General features: G+C 31.6%; 1 protein-coding gene across 1 annotated transcript in view; it reads left to right on the top strand.

The window, feature by feature from the left end:
• The first annotated feature begins 326 nt into the window (after positions 1 to 326).
• Positions 327 to 19,673, top strand: part of AQP (aquaporin) — a 39,186-nt gene continuing 19,839 nt past the window's right edge. Inside the window, exons 1-2 of the mRNA XM_075362936.1 lie at positions 327 to 486; positions 17,479 to 17,669. Of these exons, the coding sequence (XP_075219051.1) occupies positions 17,480 to 17,669 (190 nt within the window). The 5' untranslated portion in view covers positions 327 to 486; position 17,479. The remainder of the gene's footprint in view (positions 487 to 17,478; positions 17,670 to 19,673) is intronic.

Here is a 19,673-nt window from a genome sequence, read left to right on the forward strand (position 1 = left end):
ATTATTTTATTATTATTATTAATTATTTTAAACCATATTTCTATTTGCAGTCGCTGACGTAATTGTAAGCACTGATTCATTTTTTTTCTTTTGTAAAAACAATAATACAGAAACAAGAACATTTTTTCGTTTATAATCGGATGCGTAAGTATAAATTAATTTAAGTCAGGTGCCCAGAAAACTGCTATGTTAAAAGTTGCCAGATAAGTAATTCAGATCTAAACCGGTAAAGATTAGGAGAGCGGTGACAAAAATAGAAAAACAAGAGGGGTCTCCCCTCTTTTCGTCGTTGCCAACCGACCGCTGCTCTTTACATTTAAGCTAAATTCCCCTCTCCAACAGTTTGTCGAGTTTTAGACTGCGGTGTCTTTAAAAAAAAATAAAAATAAATAAAACAAAAAACCGACTATCCCGTACGATGATACTAGTGATTTGAATACGAATATAAATCTACAGGGAGTGATTAACAGAGTTCTCTGTGATCGAGTGAGTAGACAGTTTAAGCTTACATGTTCGGTATTTAATTTATGTACTAGTTACTATTTTCATGATCGTGAGAAACTTGGAACGTAATAACCGTAATTACCGTACTCGAGTACGGTAATAAAAAAATACAAATAAGCCGATTAGGAAATGATCTTAATAGATAGCATTCTTTTAACTATATTCCCGTACGCTACTAGTTTAGTTCTAGTTAGTAGACTGGCCTATCGGGCCAGGAGACTGAAAGCACTCTTCTGGATCACCTCGAAAAAGTAACGTGATGTAGTATGATTGGTATTAGGAGTACAAGTTAGAATTAATAAGAATAATGTTAATCTTTAAAAACATAAGTGTCGTTATCAAAAAATATTACATTAAAAAAAATATAGAATTTAAAAAAAACAGTTACTTTATTAGTTCGTAGAATATAATCCTTCTTCAAATAATTACACTCCAAAAAAAATTTTTACAGATTATAGAGCTCATAATAATTTTAAATACACGGAGTTTGCTTGTAAAGATTCTATAAGAATGGTTCATCGTTTAAAAAAATGATTAATTATTTATAAACTAAGTTATTAATGAATAATTATTAATTTATAATTAAAAATCGGTTAGGTTAATTTCAAAGTATTCGAACAGTATAGTTATTAAAAATAAACAAAATTGTCTACTTTTGAAAACAAATTTACATTCTACTACCGCAGATTTACAATGAGCAGAATTGCTTTAACATTTTTACTACCTCTTAATGAAATTTTCAACTGTTGACAGAGACAAATACTTTCGCGGACAAAATTTAAACAGAAATTGTTGCGTAATTAGTTTAAGTATTTTCAGTGCTAGAAGAACAAAACAGTTTGTTTACTCAGTTCTGTTCAGAAACAAACTACCTTTGATTAAGCTAGATACTTCGTTATTCTTGTCACCGTTTTAGCTGTATTTTGCTGAACACCTGACACCGAGAATAGAACGCGCCAATGTTCATGCGCTTCTATATTCCGTCTAATATATTAAATGTTATTTTTGGTGTTTTCATGAAACTTTTTTTACAAATAACCGGTCTCAATTAATCATCTTTGCTACTTTGAATGAATGTAGGGAAAAATAATTGGTAATACGATACAGAATGTAATTAAAAATCGATAAAAAAAGTTCTTAACATTTTTTTAAAATTTATTACACTTCATGTAACAATTTAAGGTTTCTATAAAAATCTGCATGTTACTTTAAAAAATATATATATTAATATTTTAATACATTCTAAACTTCTATGTGTATTTTAACATAAACATACAATAAAACCCAACACATACATACAATCCATCATATGCCTTCGTTCTGTAGCGCCGTTCGTAAAGGATATATTGCATAAGTGTGGGCATTCGTTGCTTCTAATTTGTCCGATCTTCTAATTCATCCCGAAGAATACCTTTAGATTAGTCTCGACTGAAACGCCAGTCACTCAAGGTGCAGAGCAGTTAAATAAAACGCCTGACTGATTACACCATGCTGACACACGCGCATACACACACACACGTGCGCTCGCACGCACACACCTTCTTTTTGGATAACAATAAGCATTTTTAATGTTACACTAATATTTTTATATAGCTCCATATTAAATTACAGTTTATTGTTTTTTTAAGCTGCGTAAAAGTTGGAAAATTTAACACCAGTTAAAAGCATGAAACTGTGCTCGTAAAGAGATACATAAAGTAACAGGACCCACTGCTTTCAGTTTTTTATGTAAGATGTAAAACCATTATTTCTGCTAATAATTTGTGTCCAACAGAAGGGTTAATACTGATCTGTAGAGCTAAAATCTGGTCGAAATGTTTTGTAAGCGTAACTCGAAAACGAAGCGTTCCTATATCTATTATTTTGATGAGAGAAATAATACTACAAAGTACCGTAGAAACTTATTCAAACATTATGGATGTATTGTTTAAGTCGTTACTTATAAGGTACTATTTAGATTACGAAAGATAAAAAAAAAATTAACGAAAGTGCTACTATTTATAAATATTACATGGTAATGGGTGACCATTGTACACTTAGCAGCAGTTTAGAGAGTTCTCTCTTATATGAATAACGCATTATTTTCATATTATTCATATTTACCTACAGTGTTTACAAGTCACACATTCATTCCGTAATAACTAATATAAAAATGCTTAAATATTCAGCCCTTAAAATTATTTTTTTTATTTCAAGAAATACAAATATAAATTCGAGAATACTAAAGCATACTTTTCCTAGTAGATTTTAAATCAAAATTAGGTAATCACGTTTAGAATTCTCTCTATACGCTTCAAATATTGTAATGTTTGGATAAATTTTTTATGAAATTGGCGGCAGAGAGTAGATTAATGAAACAAGGAAATTAAAAATTGTCATCGCAACTTGTTTTTGATTAGTAATTGACACATTCTCAAAAAACTGCTAAATTTTCCGACGCTTCAAGAGAAAGAAAGATAAAAATAATTTTATCTAGATTTTACGCAGAAAACATATTTTCATGTTATCACAGTAATTTAAACCATCGACCTGCACCTTTTTCATTATAATATTTTTAAATTTTTCGACTCGAGTCATTGTTTAATATACAAAAAAAAGAGGGTAATAAATGAAGACTAGGAAAAAGGCCGGCCTTTTTTGTCAGTTGTAACTAAATAACGTTCACAAATTTACTATGCTAACAACAAAAAATTTACAACGAAAAGCTTCAAAACCCTGAACATTTTTAGCTCTTTCTTGGGTTGTGATTTTTTAACACAGCTCTAACCCCATTGTTTTCCTTTTTTATTCCCAAAAAAGATAAAGAAAGCACAGTCGACAAAAATAATTAAGCGCGCAGCCGCCCGGCACACCACCATTGATCCGCTCTGCGCCAATAGCAGCTAAAATAAAAACGTGAGCACATACAACAAACAAACAAACCCACATGCACCATCCTTTTTATATAAATAGAGATGGAGAGGGACATCTTTTTTTCCTGATCGGTACATAATATAATTCACGTCGTAAGTGGATAGATGTGCTACTTCACAGATAAAAAAGGAATCGCTCCAGCATTTGCCAAGATGAATGGTCGTTAATACCTTTATCAGAGCAACAATACAAAATATACAATTATAAAATAAAAAAGTAGATGTGATTAAAGCCCGCTTTAATTATTTAAAACATAAACACATGAAAGGATGTTAAGTTAATCTATATAAAGGTTCTAAATATGAAAAATACAAACAAAAAGATTCACTATTCAAAAGTCATTAATGAAAATTATTTGAGCACCTATTTACGTATACGTTGAACGGGATGAAAAAAATTCAGTTGTATACGCTTTTTTTAATGGTATTATTAAAAACTTCAGCAAAAGAATATTATTTTTTTTTTAAAGAAGAATTTTTATAATAGTATTTTAAATAAATTAGAACATAATATCATCTCAAAGAGATAACGTTATACTTCAGACAAGAATATACGTAATCGTAATAAATATTTAATAAATGATTAAAAACTTAGTGTTTTATAAAGTCGCTTCAAAATAGATCAGTACGGTCTGATTTTGTTGTAAGCTAAATCAGTTTGATTATTCCAAGAGTATTTGTCATCAAAACACTCTGACATTTTTCTTTATGGGCAATCTATTGTAATGTAAATTTTATTTTCCCCTGTAGTAATGTTACGTCCACCAGAGAAACACAATACTACAATTTCACCTATATTTAAAGTTAAATGATAATAATTCATTCAGTGCACAAATTTTTGAACTGTTACATAAAATATTCAAATTCTTCTAACTAATTATCTAAAGATATATATAATAATAATAATAATAATAATAATAATAATAATAACTGTTTATTTGAGGACGATAACAATGAATGGTTAAACATTCTGAGTAAATCTTTAACAAACAATAAGAAAATCAGGCGGCGGAGAAAATTTTCTTTTGCATTTCGCATTCTACATGTTGAAGAAATGTTCTACACCTTATATGTATGTATTATTACAAATATATTCATATCAAAAATTTAGGTTTCAATGCCTATTTACCTATTTCCTTGGTAAGGTATGAATAATCAGTTTAAACAGCTCTTCTGATACCAAAAATTTTTCATCGGTCAAAAATATGAAAGGAAATAGAGTGCTTTTCTGAGATCGAAAATTTAAAATGGAATCTTTAGCTCTCAACGCAATTAAAAATATTTTCTAAACACTCGGAAAAACACAGCAGTACCGGTAGAATTTTTTTCCAAAAATCAAAATGTTTGTCAGTACGTTGTACGTTATCTTTTAGAACAAGATATGTTTCAAGTCTATTTTTTATGATTTTTTTTTCACATACTTTAGAAAATATGGACAATAACAAAACTGGTCGATAATTTTCTAGATTTAATGGTAAATCTTTCTTAAGGAGGACAATGAAAATGGAAATTTTAGGCAGCTGAAACGTACTTCGTTGTTGAACAATTCATATATTTAATTTTTATGAGAAACACCAATTTTTTTTAAAATCGTGGAAGGAATTTCATCAATACCCTTGTTGGACGTTTATTCCCTGTATTTAAATTATAAATACTAGCCGTTCAAAACTGAACGGCTTTGCTTAAGCTCATTATATCACGAGTGAAAGTGAATTTGAAAGTAAAATAGGTCAGTTAATTTCACAAAAAATACAAAAGAACTCGACGTTCGATATTTCATCCGTATTCATGTAGCAGAGAAATTTAATAAATTCTTTTCCGGTTCCTCAAATAACATTAGTCTTGATCAGTTTCAATAATGCCGATTAAAAAAGAAATGTGTTCAACTGAATCTTTTTCATCCCGTTCAACGTGTAATAAATATGTGCTCAAATAATTTTCATTAATGCCTTTTGAATCGTGAATCTTTTTGTTTGTATTTGTTACACTTAGAGCCTTCATATAATTTAACTTAACATCATTTCATGTGTTTATGTTTTAAATAATTAATGCGGGCTTTAATCATATCGACTTTTTTATTTTAAAATTGTATATTTTAAAATGCTGCTCTGACCAATGTTTTAGTGATCATTCATCTCGGCAAATGCTGGAGCGATTCCTTTTAGATAGATTTCATAAGAAAGCTACCTATTGTAGTGGGTACCATGATTCGACTTCCGGAAAATTTAGACTTTATTCGCGTTTCACATCCCCCAGACCTCAAAGCCACCGTCAGCTCAAAAGTTTAAATATACATTTATATGTATATAATGCATATACAATTAATATTAATTATATTATATCATATAATATAATTAATTAATGCATGTATATAATTAATGTGTATTATATACATTTGTATGTGAAATATATATATATATATTTTTTTTTCACCTTCTTGTAGACACGATAACTGCCGTAATTTTGCGCCAATCACTTTCAAATTGTTTCTTAAAAATAAGTCCCAAAATCTCAGTCGAGTTCGTAACTGCCAAAATTGGACCGTGGAGGTGGAAATGGAAGGAGGGCTTTTTCGAAAAAACAAAATATCGCTATAAATTTCTTATTAAGTAAAATATCAAATTCGTTTAAAATTCCCACTATTCTTTGAATAAGAGATAAACTAAGAGATAAGAAATAAGTGATTGAAGTTTTTTGATATCACTAACCATTGGCCCAGGGGATGGAAAAACTGGGTTTTGAAGACAAACAAATTCATACCTCACTTAATAGGCACAGTATTGAATCGGGTAATGTATTCGTTAGTCCTCTAAACATTACCTAAAATTTTTATCTGAAACAATTTTTGATATGACCAACCGCTACGGCAAGGAATAACCAAAACAAAAATACAAATGTAATATCGCTATAATTTTCTTATTAAGTAAAATATCGAATTCGTTTAAAGTTCCTACTATTCATTGGATAAGGGCTTAAAGTCGATGTAAGTAATTTTTTTATATATCACCAACCATTGGCGCAAGGGGTTGAAAAAATGGGGTTTCGAAAACAAAAAAGAATCATACTTCCCTTAATAGATACAGTATTGAATCGGTTTAAAGTGGTCGTTAATCCTCTAAAGATTACCTAAAACTTTTGTCTGTAACAGTTTTTGATTTAACCAACCCTTACGGCAAGGGAGACCAAAATGTTGCTGGAATTGTAAGAAGATGGGGCTTGTATGCTAAACATGTGAAACTTTTTTCACATGCAACCGTTCTCGTATAGAGTAAATTTGAAATTTTTCTTAACTTTAAGGTGGAAATCTTTTTTATCCCTAACTTAGCATTGGTGTAATCTCCCTCCGCCTTTCGGCATGCCGAAAGGGATTTTTTTTACCCGTGAAGTAGCATATCTACCCACTTACGTCGTGAAGTGTATTATTATGTATCGATCAGGAAAAAAGATTTCACTCTCCATCTTTGTTTCCCATAAAAAGTATGGTGCTTGTGAGTTGTTTGTTTGTTTTATGAACTCACATTTTTATTTTATCGGCTACTGGCGCAGACCGGACCAATGGTGGTGCGCCGGACGGCTGCGCGCAACGCACGAACGATTTATATTCTCGATACAAACGATTTATCTTTTTTCCTGTTTATGAATGAAAATGATCTCATTCATCCTCTGAAGTAATATCTGACGGTGATTTCAGGAGGCTAAACAGGAAAAAAAAAGATAAATCGTTTGTATCACGAATATAACTCGTATAATACATATCATTATGTATGAGTAACTGAAGTGTAGTCTCAGGTCGAACAGTGTAGGTCTCAGTGTAGTCTCAGGTTTTTTGCACAGTCTCAGGTCGAACATCACTAAGACGTGTGGTTAATTGAAACCCAACCACCAAAGAACACCGGAATCCACGATCTAGTACTCAAATTCATATAAAAGTAACTGCCTTTACTAGGATTTGACTGCCTTTATAATCGATTTATCTAAAATTATATTAGAGTTTTGGGGATAAAAAAATCTGATGTGGACACCACATGACTTCTTTGTACGCCTATTAAATTACATAAAACATATACAATATATATAATTTTTTCTATTTTTTTTTTTTTTTTTTTTTTTTTTTATTAAATTATTTAATGTAATTTTTTTTACAATCAGATGTTAATAATCACTGATAGAAAAAAAACATTTTTAATGTTTCTCTAAGTGTGATACATTTCTTGAATTACATTTTTGCGTACATTACATATCTGTAAATACAATTTTTCTACCACACTTAATTTTAAATAAATTACGCTTCAAAAAAATTAAGGGAAAATATAGTTAAAATCTGTAAAATTGCTAATTTTGCATGGCCATGTCTGTGTTAGATTAATTTCGCTGATGCTTTTCTTTACTAAATAGCCTCAGGCACATCCCGAATTAATCCCCGACAGTAATCGGTTAGCATGTTAGTATTCCACTTCCCTTTTTAGCGGCTTTCCATCACCAAAATGTCTTAGTGGAAACGTTCACCGTGTTCGTCAGTTACGTCTCCGAGGTTGTCCGGAAAAAAATCCAGATGTGAATGGAGGAAATGTGTTTTCAAAGAATATTACATCCCATAGCTCTGTATGAAGTAAGAAGTTGATTAACTATCTTGGTAATTGATTTTTGTTTGCCGAGAAAATGTTTGCAAACGTCTTTAAATGAAGCCCAAACTGCACTTTGTACATTATTTAACATCGAGTTAAATACATCATTTTTGACCAACTCTCTTATTTGAGTATCAAAAAATATTCCTTCCTTAATTTTTCCTTCACTTATATTTGGAAATTTCTGCCTGATGTACAAAAATCCGGGACTATCCTTCTTCATTGCTTTTACAAAATTTTTCATTAGTCCTAGCTTGATATGGAGAGGAGGTAAAAATATTTTTTCGGTTCAACTAAGGGCTCATGAATAATATTTTTCCCATTTGGAGTTCAGTTGTCTCGTTTCTTCCACTCTTTGGTAACATAATATTTATCCCTAGCTCAGCTGTCCCATTCACAAAGAAAACACATGTACTTAGTATAGCCTAACTGCATGCCTAACAACATTTACCACATATGTTTCAACTATGTTTTTTAAAATTTATTTTTCCAAGAACGTCTTTCATCACATCGTATGTCTCTTTCAAATTAATACCATAAGCGATTGGTATCGAAGGATATTTGTTACCGTTGTGTAGTACAGCCACCTCTAAACTATATTTGGACGAATCTATGAAATATCGCCAGTCCTCAGCTTTATGAACTTGTCTTAAGTGCTACATAAGCTCATCAATATTTGTGCAGTAAACCAAATTATTTTCATCAATAAAGTACTGAGAAACTTCTTTTTGTCAGCTTCGAAAGCCCGAAATCTTTGTATTTTTTGAAGTAAATTCCAACCTTGCAGTCTTTATCCTAACAGTTCACCTTGAAAATTTTGATAAATTTAAATTCCTTACCGAGTCATTTAATTCATCTTGTGTTATATGATGTGGCTTATTGGAAGATAATTCAAAATCAAAATCATTGTTGTCTTCTTCAGTACTGCCTGACTCTTCATAGCTCTTTTGAGACGTACATTCACAGGTGGCTCAGGAACTAGAATAATTTCACTGTGAGATACAGGCCTGATTGCAGACTGCAATGAAGGATATTTTACAGTATGTTTAGATTTTTTAGAAATTGCAGACACTTTTTAAATGAGAGTAACAATCGGTTACATGATCCTTTGGTTCACTCCAGACCATAGGTACACCAAATGACAAAGCCTTCCGTGTACCTTTCAGCCATCCTCTTAAATATACAGAACAGTTAGTGCATACTATATGAGGAGCCTACGTCTTATCCTGATCACCAATTTTACACTGAAAGTTCAAATGATATATTTTTTTAATTAAGGGTGTAATGTTTCTTCTATTTGATTTTACGGTAAACTCACCACATACTAAACAAAAAATACACATCTTTTTCACAGTTTCGAGGTATAATGACACTGCACTGTTAACAAACTTAAGACAGTAATAATACCGAACAAAATTAATTCATTCCTAAATCCATTTCTTAATATAAACAACACAGCTGTGTTTTCATTTACATGTTTTGACCTGCACGGACATGATTAATCTTGTCCACGAAGGCTCACTCTTCAGTATTAGATACGATGCCATATATGACTATGATATAATTTAATTCTTTGTCTAGTATTGTTTATTTATACCTTACAGATTATGTTAACAAATTTAAACAATAAAAAATGAGCTTATAATGCTAACTATACGTTGAAAAATGAAATAAAACCTTTAATTAAAATTTAAAAATTTTTCATAAACGGTGGGTGATAGGAAGATTCTGAGTTCATATTCGTTTTCAGCATCAAAAACCAGATTAGTCATGTATCGCATGTAAGGAAACAAAAATTAATGTTTATCAGTGTTATTAATAAATCAATATGCTTAAAATAAAAAAAAAGTTAGAAAAAAAGGAAATGAAGGTGGATTTGAACCGATGTGCCTGCCCTTGTAAGATCCAAATATTTTATTAATTAAAATTTTATTTTACTATAAATCTGTATCCAATGAAAATAAGTACAGCTTATGATGATATATCGTTGAAAAGCTCTCAACGAGGGCTTATTACTGCAGTTACGAAAAAATCCAAAATCCAGATTGTTTGGATTTTGCGCTTTTTTTGGAAACTTTTGGTCCAGTCGATTGCTATCAAAAGAGAAGGTGCATAACGAGATGTTACAGCAGTCCTAAATCCAAAATTTCAGCATTCTACGGCTAAACGTTTTTGAGTTATGCGAGATATATATGTAAGTACAGACGTTACGGCGAAATTAGTCAAAATGGATTCAGGGATGTCCAAAATGGATATTTCCGTTGAAATCGGAAAACCGACTTTTTCGCGATTACAATACTTTCTTGTATTTCGTACAAGGAAGTAAAAAGGAAAACACTGGGGTTAGAGCTGTGTTAAAAAATCACAACTCAAGACACAACTAAAAATATTCAGGATTTTGATGCTTTTCGCTGAAGCTTTTTCGTCGTTGGATTTTGTACACTAAAAATTCATGAACATTATTTAGTTAAAATTAGCAAAAACCTTTAACAAAATCCTGTGTATTCGGGCCTTTTTCCTAGTATTCATTTATTAACCCTTTTTTTGTATCTTAAACAATGACTGAATCGCAAAAGTTTAAAATAATATAATGAAAAATGGTGCAGGTCAATGGTTTAAATTACTGGCGGGAGAGTTTTTGAAGGCTGTAAGATACAATGTACGCCACTAAGTATATCGCTTGAGATTGAACATTAATTGTATAATTCTAAAAAAAAATATCATTAAGTGATAACATGAAAATATGTTTTCTGCGTAAAATCTACATAAAATTATTTTTATCTTTCTTTCTCTTGAAGCGTCGGAAAATTTAGCAGTTTTTTGAGAATGTGTCAATTACTAATCAAAAACAAGTTGCGATGACAATTTTTAATTTCCTTGTTTCATTAATCTACTCTCTGCCCTCAATTTCATAAAACATTTATCCAAACATTACAATATTTGAAGCGTATAGAGAGAATTCTAAACGTGATTACCTAATTTTGGTTTAAAATCTACTAGGAAAAGTATGCTTTAGTATTCTCGAATTTATATTTGTATTTCTTGAAATAAAAAAAATAATTTTAAGGGCTGAATATTTAAGCATTTTTATATTAGTTATTACGGAATGAATGTGTGACTTGTAAACACTGTAGGTAAATATGAATAATATGAAAATAATTCGTTATTCATATAAGAGAGAACTCTCTAAACTGCTGCTAAGTGTACAATGGTCACCCATTACCATGTAATATTTATAAATAGTAACACTTTCGTTAATTTTTTTTTATCTTTCGTAATCTAAATAGTACCTTATAAGTAACGAATTAAACAATACATCCAGAATGTTTGAATAAGTTTCTACGGTACTTTGTAGTATTATTTCTCTCATCAAAATAATAGATAATAGGAACGCTTCGTTTTCGAGTTACGCTTACAAAACATTTCGACTAGATTTTAGCTCTACAGATCAGTATTAACCCTTCTGTTTGACACAAATTATTGAGCAGAAATAATGGTTTTACATCTTACATAAAAAACTGAAAGCAGTGGGTCCTGTTACTTTATGTATCTCCAGTAGATTCTGAGAAAATTGTTGCAAAACCCAAAAAATTAGATTCGTAAAACCACAGCTTTGTAGGTTTGGCATACATTTACGGTGTAAAATTGCTATTAACCAAATAAAGTTACAAGCAAAATTTTTAGCGAATTTAATTCTAAGAAAATTGATGTAATCAATGTATGATACTAGTTCCCGAATTTTTTGGGATGAACTTATTTTTTATAGATCACGGTGGTTTCTAAAAGGAAGAATATTTTCATCTATAATGATGACAATCTACAAGGATGTTATACCCTTTTTTATTAGTTTAGCTGCAGCAGGTATATCACTTTAAATTTGGCTGGCCTTTAAATTTAATTAATCGATTTGTTTTTGCAGGGGCAATTGTATTTAGCAACTATCTCTGAAATTTTTCGGATTGAATAAATTTTGTAGTTTATAATTCCATGCTGATTCTATGATAGATATTTATCATTACCGGAGGTTATTAAGAAACAAACTAAATATGTTTATAGGCATAAGTGCTGATGAAGGATTTCAAACCTTAAATTCAGCAGACCAGAAATCCTTGAAACTTGAAAAATGTTTTGCTCCTTTAACATTGCCCTTAAATTTTTCATTTCTTTTTTATTATTTGATTTTGGATGGACACCTCCATGGTACTCTCATAAATAATTTCATTTATCAGATAATCGAGAATTAGCCAAAGTACAAGTAGTTTACGTATTGGTATCTCAGTAGGGCTTGAGACAAAGTACATTTTCTTTAAACTATTTTCGCTCTTTTTTGAAGGTTTTTATCCATAAATAAAAATTATTTCCTTCCTAAAAAACAAGTGAATGTCTTCCTCAGATTAGGATCAACGTGTAAAATTGTTGTGGTTCTTCCATTAACAAATAAATTTTATGACGCCAACTAATAGTGTACAATATTAGCTCTTGGAGAGATAAACTTGCAGCTAATTTCATTTAGAAATATATAATACTAATAAAAGCAATTCCTTATGTGCACAGGTGCTGAAAATCTACTATGTTCTATTTGAGTTTGGTGTGAACACAATTTAGAAATAGGAAGAGCTAATAGTCGCACAAATTGTTCCTTGTACAATGAGAAACCATTTGGTCAATAATCAATGTTTCTGTTAATAAACACACACAGTAATCACCAACTATTGACAACTGCTGTACCGATGGGTGTCAAAAAAGCATAACCTCCGTAATTATTAAGAACTAAACGAAATATGTTTACAGGCATAAGTGCTAAAGAAAGTGGTCTCAAAGTTTAGGATCAGCAGACCAAAGATGTCTTAAACTTGGAAAATGCTTTTACTCCCTTAACATATTTGCCAAGTTAGTACTTTTAAAGATGTCCACAACCGATGAGGCGATTTGTCAGTTAGTTTTTAGATGGCGCTACTGAAATGCTATCGCTATTGCTTAGCTAGTAAAGATAAACTTTACTATACTAGATCGTGGATAACGGTGTTCTTTGGTGGTTGGGTTTCAATTAACCAAACGTCAGACTGTACAAGACTACACTTCATTTATATTCATACATATCATCATCCTCTGAAGTAATAACATACGGTGGTTTCAGAGGCTCACTAACCTTAATTAGCGAGCGTAGGTTACGTTTGGTTAGATTATAATTTTATTTCAATATAGTCTTTCAAGACTGACTACAGGTAGCCTTATCGGTTTCGGGCATCTTCTTGAAAAGTACCGCCAAGTTTTTCATTTTTTTTTTTATTAGTTAGGATAGGGTGCACACCTCCATATTATAAATAGCATACACGTTACTCTTCTACATGATTTTATTAATCATATCATTAAGAATTAGCAGGAGTAGTTCCTGTGTTGATATCTCAATAAGGGAAATATGTCAAGAACATTTTCAATAAATCTATCAACTAATTAACAGCCATATATATTTTGTCATTGGAGAGGAAAACCGCATTACCAGTACCTGAAAATCCAAGCTTACCAGAGGTATCTCTCTGAGAACTGCTATTTTGCAGCCTACAGTAACATAACATCCGTAACAAAATCAAAAAAATAATTATTTGATCATATAAATCTTTTTAAAAACGGAATAACTGTGAGGAAAAAGTAAGTAATAATTAAATTAGAGACACGCACAAGAAAAGTTCTCTTAAAAATCATTTTCGTTCTTAATCAGTTATTAATTAAATATGAAAATTTTTTACTTACAATTTTGTCACCTCAATTACTAACCTCAACAACTGCCGCGCTAAAATGTAATAAGCCTAAAAAATAATATAGTACTGAAAATGAATTTCTTAATCTCGTATCGATTAAGCAAACTAAAAAATAAAGTACGAATACCATCCTAAAATTCTCTAATCGGGCTTTTCGTACTCGAAACTTTTTCCAATAAACCAAAGCAGTCTAAAAAACCAAATCGTTGTACTCGATGAAAAAGATAAGTTGCATTCTTTGCAGATCAGTTCTTATGACGTAGTTTCAACTTCCACCGCAAGATTACCACCTAAAGACAGATTTTTAAAATACAGAGCTTATAAGCATCACGATACCAAGCTTTGATTTGTAATATTACTGAATGATTGAAACACAGTTAAATTTTATGTGACGGGTATTTTCATCATTCCAATATGAGTGAAAACTCGGAAGATTAGTAAGTTATTTTATATGTTGCACCATATTTTATAAGTGAGCTACAGTAATTTATTTTCTTATAGTAACTGATTTAATGAAACTGTTACCCAGTTTAACAACTGTCTTCCGGTTACCGAACAACAGTCTCTAGGAAAAAAATAATATTGACGATGAATATGTAGGAAAATATATTAGTAACTATGAATAATACGTAAACAGTTTTATAATGCTTAACAAATTTCGAGAAACAGGGTTTATATTTACAAGAACGAATAACCCTTTTTTATTTTAAAATATGTTTATTTTATTTCAATTGTTGTTTTAAATCTGCGGGTTAAAAAAGTTTATTTTTTTATTTTGACATTTTCTGAAGTTGTTTAAAAAATAAGATAGTACATATATATAAAAAAAGTTCGTTCATTAAAATACTGAATCATTGACTTGGATTATTTTTATCTATTAAAATTTATTTTAAAAATTCATAAGATAAAAATAGTTGAATTGAAAGTTTTCCTTTTATAACATATCACAGTAAATAGAATAAATTATATTACTTCCTTAAGATTGCAAAAATATTATCACTTATTTTAGAAATCTTGGGAAGTAACACAGGCATTTACAGTTCATATTATTTAGAAATACCAACAAAAAAAAAAATGTAACACCAAAAAGCTGCTTTTGATTCCATAGTAACGGTGGCCCAACATTCTAGTAGACATTAAGAGGAGGTGGATAAAATAACCTACTATACTTCGTTCAGTAGGATAGTCTTTTAAATTTAACTTTTATTTCTTTCACACATCCATACATTTATTTCAGAGATTGTGTTCGCTTCCTGGATCTAAATTAATTTTTGAACATCCTAATTAATTTTGAACGTTGCCACTGTTTCACGCAATATATTTACAACGCGAAATATAAATAAGTTACGGGCTGGAGGATTTGAAAAAATGAAATCAAATTAAACCTTCACCAGATGATAAAGAATATATTTATAAATAAGTAATTGGTTTTAGATAGTTGCAAACTCCATCGATATTTCGGTTTTATTTTTCATGCAATTTTTCTTTATTTCTTGAGAAATATAACTACATACATACTATAGTGAAATAAATGAAAATTATTAGGTGAACTGTTACTTTTTAAATAAAAAGATGATTTCAAAAATGTAATAAAAAGAAAAAACTAAAAATAATAATACCGGCTTAGAAAAAGAAATAAAAATTAATATATTTCTTTAAATTGAAACGTATGAAGTCGGCACCAAAATAAACCTTAGTAAATAATAAACAATTAATCGGTTTTCATTTGACAGGGTTTAAAACCTCGATATTAAAATAGAAAATATTATATATTTCTTTTTAGTGTTTTATTTACGTCCAAACTTAATGTTCTTCTTTAGTTTAATTTATATATAAAAAATTATCATGTTTTAAAACACCCCTCGTATACAGCCGATCGAGGAGGACCATATATTCGTAGTACTGATCCTTCATCGGTAGTTGTCATGGTCGAAGGGATGTTCCTAAAAGTTGTTCTGCGTTAGCTGGGAGAAGAAAAATTAGAAAATGAGTTTGAGTTGTTTTACTTTCTTAAAAGTATTTAATCGCTTGAATTTTTTTAATTTTAACATAATGAACGTTTTTTCTGGATACATAACATAATTTGATGATATTTCCATGTTAAAAAAAATGTGTGGGTTGTCTCCAGAAATCCCTCATACGTGAAGATTGTTTGACTGTAACGATTGATATACTACAATTAGAAATTTTTCTTTACTAAAACTGTTAACTTAACCTATTTATTACATAATCGTCACCAACAACGTGGCATTTGTGGTAGCTGAAAACAGCCTTAGAACGTCCTTGTTTTACTCTTTTGACGTCAGGCAACTCTACTACAAATTCGTAAACCCTAATTAATTAAATCCTGTTTAATTCGTAATTATTTGTGAATCTTCTGCACTTGTTCCTCTCCTTCAACCATTTGAACACGTGGAAGTCGCTTATCGTAAATGACTGAAGACATCCCTTTCCGATTTCCTAAAATCAATTTGTCTTTTGCAGCAGAATATCATCGGAAAACGCTATTTTTCCGCTACCCCATTACTTTCAATCTACCGCTTTTAGGTAATGTAGCGCAACTTCTGGAACGTTTCATAGCAGGCTGTGTAGAACCATTGTTTCTTATCGCATGAATGTGTTCAGTAGGACACAAAACCATCCCAAAAGACTTTTGGCATTAAATTGCGAGCACAAAGCTTTTTTAAAAATTTCGTGTTGTTTTTCGGTAAGTAAGTGATGCCACTAAAGCGATTCGCATTTCGCATCGGAAGGTCTTGGTGCTAGACAACAGCCGTGTTTCAGTTTGTCAAATTTTAATCGAATCGAGAACTTCTCTATAACAAATTTCAAAATCCATTACCATTTCCATTACATTTTCATACGCGGTAACCAATACGTACTGATTTTGTAGTCTAAATCTTGGGAAACGGTACCATTTCTCTAGGAAATTTCAGAAATATAAATTTCACATCTAAAATTGCGATTCAATATTTTTTTTAATTTGATCTTTCAAGTTGCTAATGATGATCAAGAATCGACTAGAATACTCTTCCTGCACACTCGTTCTTCCTTTCCAAAGATGTTACACTATTTCTATCCATTTCTTTCATTAATGGCATTAATAGCGTAAATAAATTTCAGTCGAAATCACGTTTCGAAATTCCAAAAAATATATTACCGGTCATTCCTCCGTCTCACTCTTGACAGTAAGTAAATTGTTTAATTTATTTTAAAACTTAAATAACTTCCTTGTAAATGACCATAGAGTGGTCACCTTTAATCACTGATATTTCAAGACGGATTGCCTGATTTTGATTAAAAAAGAATGTAATATAATTTAGGCTTTTTTTAAAAACCTATTTTTTTGAAAAAATAGTTACCTCTTATCGACATTGTTTAGTTTACCACTTAAAATAATACTGCACAAAAATTATGCTTTAAAATACTACATCGGCTTAGTTAAATCCTTTACTATTTACCTAAACTAATAGTTATTTTTAAAAAATTACCATAAAACCGTTTAAAAATTCAAGAAATGTATTGGTAAAAGAGTAAAAGAATCAATCAAATTAGATCAGCGGTATACAGATCACCATAATGTAGTTACCGATTTGCGTTATATAATATAGATTCTTTTGTATAAAATACAATATCTATTTTTCACAATATCTTTTTTTGTTATTTGTGTTGTTTCAGTATGAAGAAAGCTGCCGGAATATTTGAATTATCTATATCTTCAGGCTTCATAGTATTAACTTGTATAATATGTTTTGTATTGAGGAAGATGGTTACAAAGATTTTCCCTTCACCCTCACTTCCAAGACTTTTGCTGCAAGAAGCAATTGCTACTGCTGAACTTTGTGCTTGCTGCTTTGAATTGATTATAGGTAACACATACATACATATAGTTAATATCAGAAATAGGATTGTTTTACAACACCTGGAATCTTAGGAAGTAGTATTTTGAAGAATGAAATAAAAGTGTTTGAAATAAGGATGATTGCAAATGGTTGAGTCCATGTTTAGTAAGAATAAATATATAGATCATGTAAAATAAAGTAGCAATAGGAGCAATTTTGTTTTTAAGAATAATTGCATATTGTTAAGAATTAGTGGCTGTAGTGCGTAAAAATGAAAGCTGAAGCCTGTCTTTGAAGTCACGTATTTTATCAATGAGAAGTAAAAAAAATTGGAATCATGATTCATCTTAAAGCAGTCGTGACTGAACGGTTGTTACAGCACAGAGTGGATTCAGATTTGAAAGCACTATCTTTACTGGATATTGTTTGTATTACCACACATATTAAATAGTGAAACGATTTTTGTTTTTCAACTGCTTTATATTTTGATATTCAAAAGTGAATCGATTACAATTTTATAAAATTATGAATAATCTAGTACATGTTAAAATATTTATCGATAAACCTAATAATTTATAAATATGTCGTAATTATAAGAAAATTTATGCTAAAGGACAACAGATTTATGACGTCCCAAGCAGATCCGAAACTCGTCCCATAATTTTTATGTTTTTTTCCGGGATATGCTAGTCATCCAATAAAGTTCCTGAAATATCGCAAGATATTTAAAAATATATTGAATATCGCAAGGTAAACGACATTGATTTGCCTGGCATTTCTCCCGCCACCACCCCATTCGGTAGCCCTAAACCATAAGACCGAATGTCTGTGCCACAAACGGCTACTGAGCCTCGAAACAGTTCCAGTGTCCTAAATAGCTCCTAGAGCTTACCTGACAGTGTGAACGGACTAAGTGCGGCGCCATACACCACCGGCTTACGTGTCCCAACCGCTCACTTGTCATATATTTACTAAAATGGGTAGGCGCACCCCGTCAACTACTAAAAATATATGACATCCATAAATTAAAATTTACTTCGTCTAGACAGCAATTCGCTGTCACGCCTAGGTCATTGAATACCAGCAAATACCTTTCCCCCATATTAAAGCGCTTGAAGCCTTAATTGGCTGGTGGTCAGCCATGCATCTCTAGGTTAGCTTTGCACTCCAGTGCGGTAGGAGTCTTTCCCTTAAGTAAACTACTGATGTCGATTAAACAAAGCAACCGCATCAAGGAACTCCCACATGGTCCGACAACGCGGCTCTCGCCACATTGACTCGCCGCTTGTGAGTGGCCAATTTTCCCCTTAACCTCTAAGTAGCAGGCTGGCTCAGTCTCTGGCCCTTCCAAGAGCAGGGCAGTCAAACATCAGGTATTCATTTGACTGGACCTCCCCGCAGACGCACAACTCATCAGCTGCCAGGCGGAACCGAAACAGATATTGGTTCAAATTAACATGGTTGGTGAGCAGCACCTGGTCTCCCGTTGCCCTTAAAAACTAACTCAAGGCATACCATCCTCCCAGATCCTATAAACTTGTACAGGGATCTTTCCTTAGTCGTGGTGCCCCATTCCAGCTGCTATCCTTCCATCGCGAGGCTCTGCAGCCTCTTCCGCAGGCGGGATATGAGCAACTGAACGAAATTTAGATCCAATGCATTGTGATTACCGTTCCGGTACTGGCCCGGTCCGAAACCGCATCCCAAATACCTCGGCCTCCCAGCCTCCTCGCAATCTCCACATGGTTGCCCGAACTTTCACCACTAAATCGATTGGGAGAGCCTTTCCCAATACGGTGGTAGCCTCGTAGAAGGTTGTTTTAAAAACACCAGTGCATACAATTAAGGCTCTTCGCTGGGCACTTCTTAAATTTTGAATAAGTGCTGATTTCTTTCCAACCTACGGGCCCAAACAGACGCAGAATAAGAGGGTCATACTTTCGAAGATACCTCGGTACAAATGACGGCCCGACAGTCCGTAATCCTTTCGAGCAATCCTCCTAAGCTTGTGCGTCACAGAGACGGCATCCG

The sequence above is a fragment of the Lycorma delicatula genome, chromosome 1 (assembly GCF_047948215.1).
Source record: "Lycorma delicatula isolate Av1 chromosome 1, ASM4794821v1, whole genome shotgun sequence".
NCBI lineage: Eukaryota > Metazoa > Arthropoda > Insecta > Hemiptera > Fulgoridae > Lycorma > Lycorma delicatula.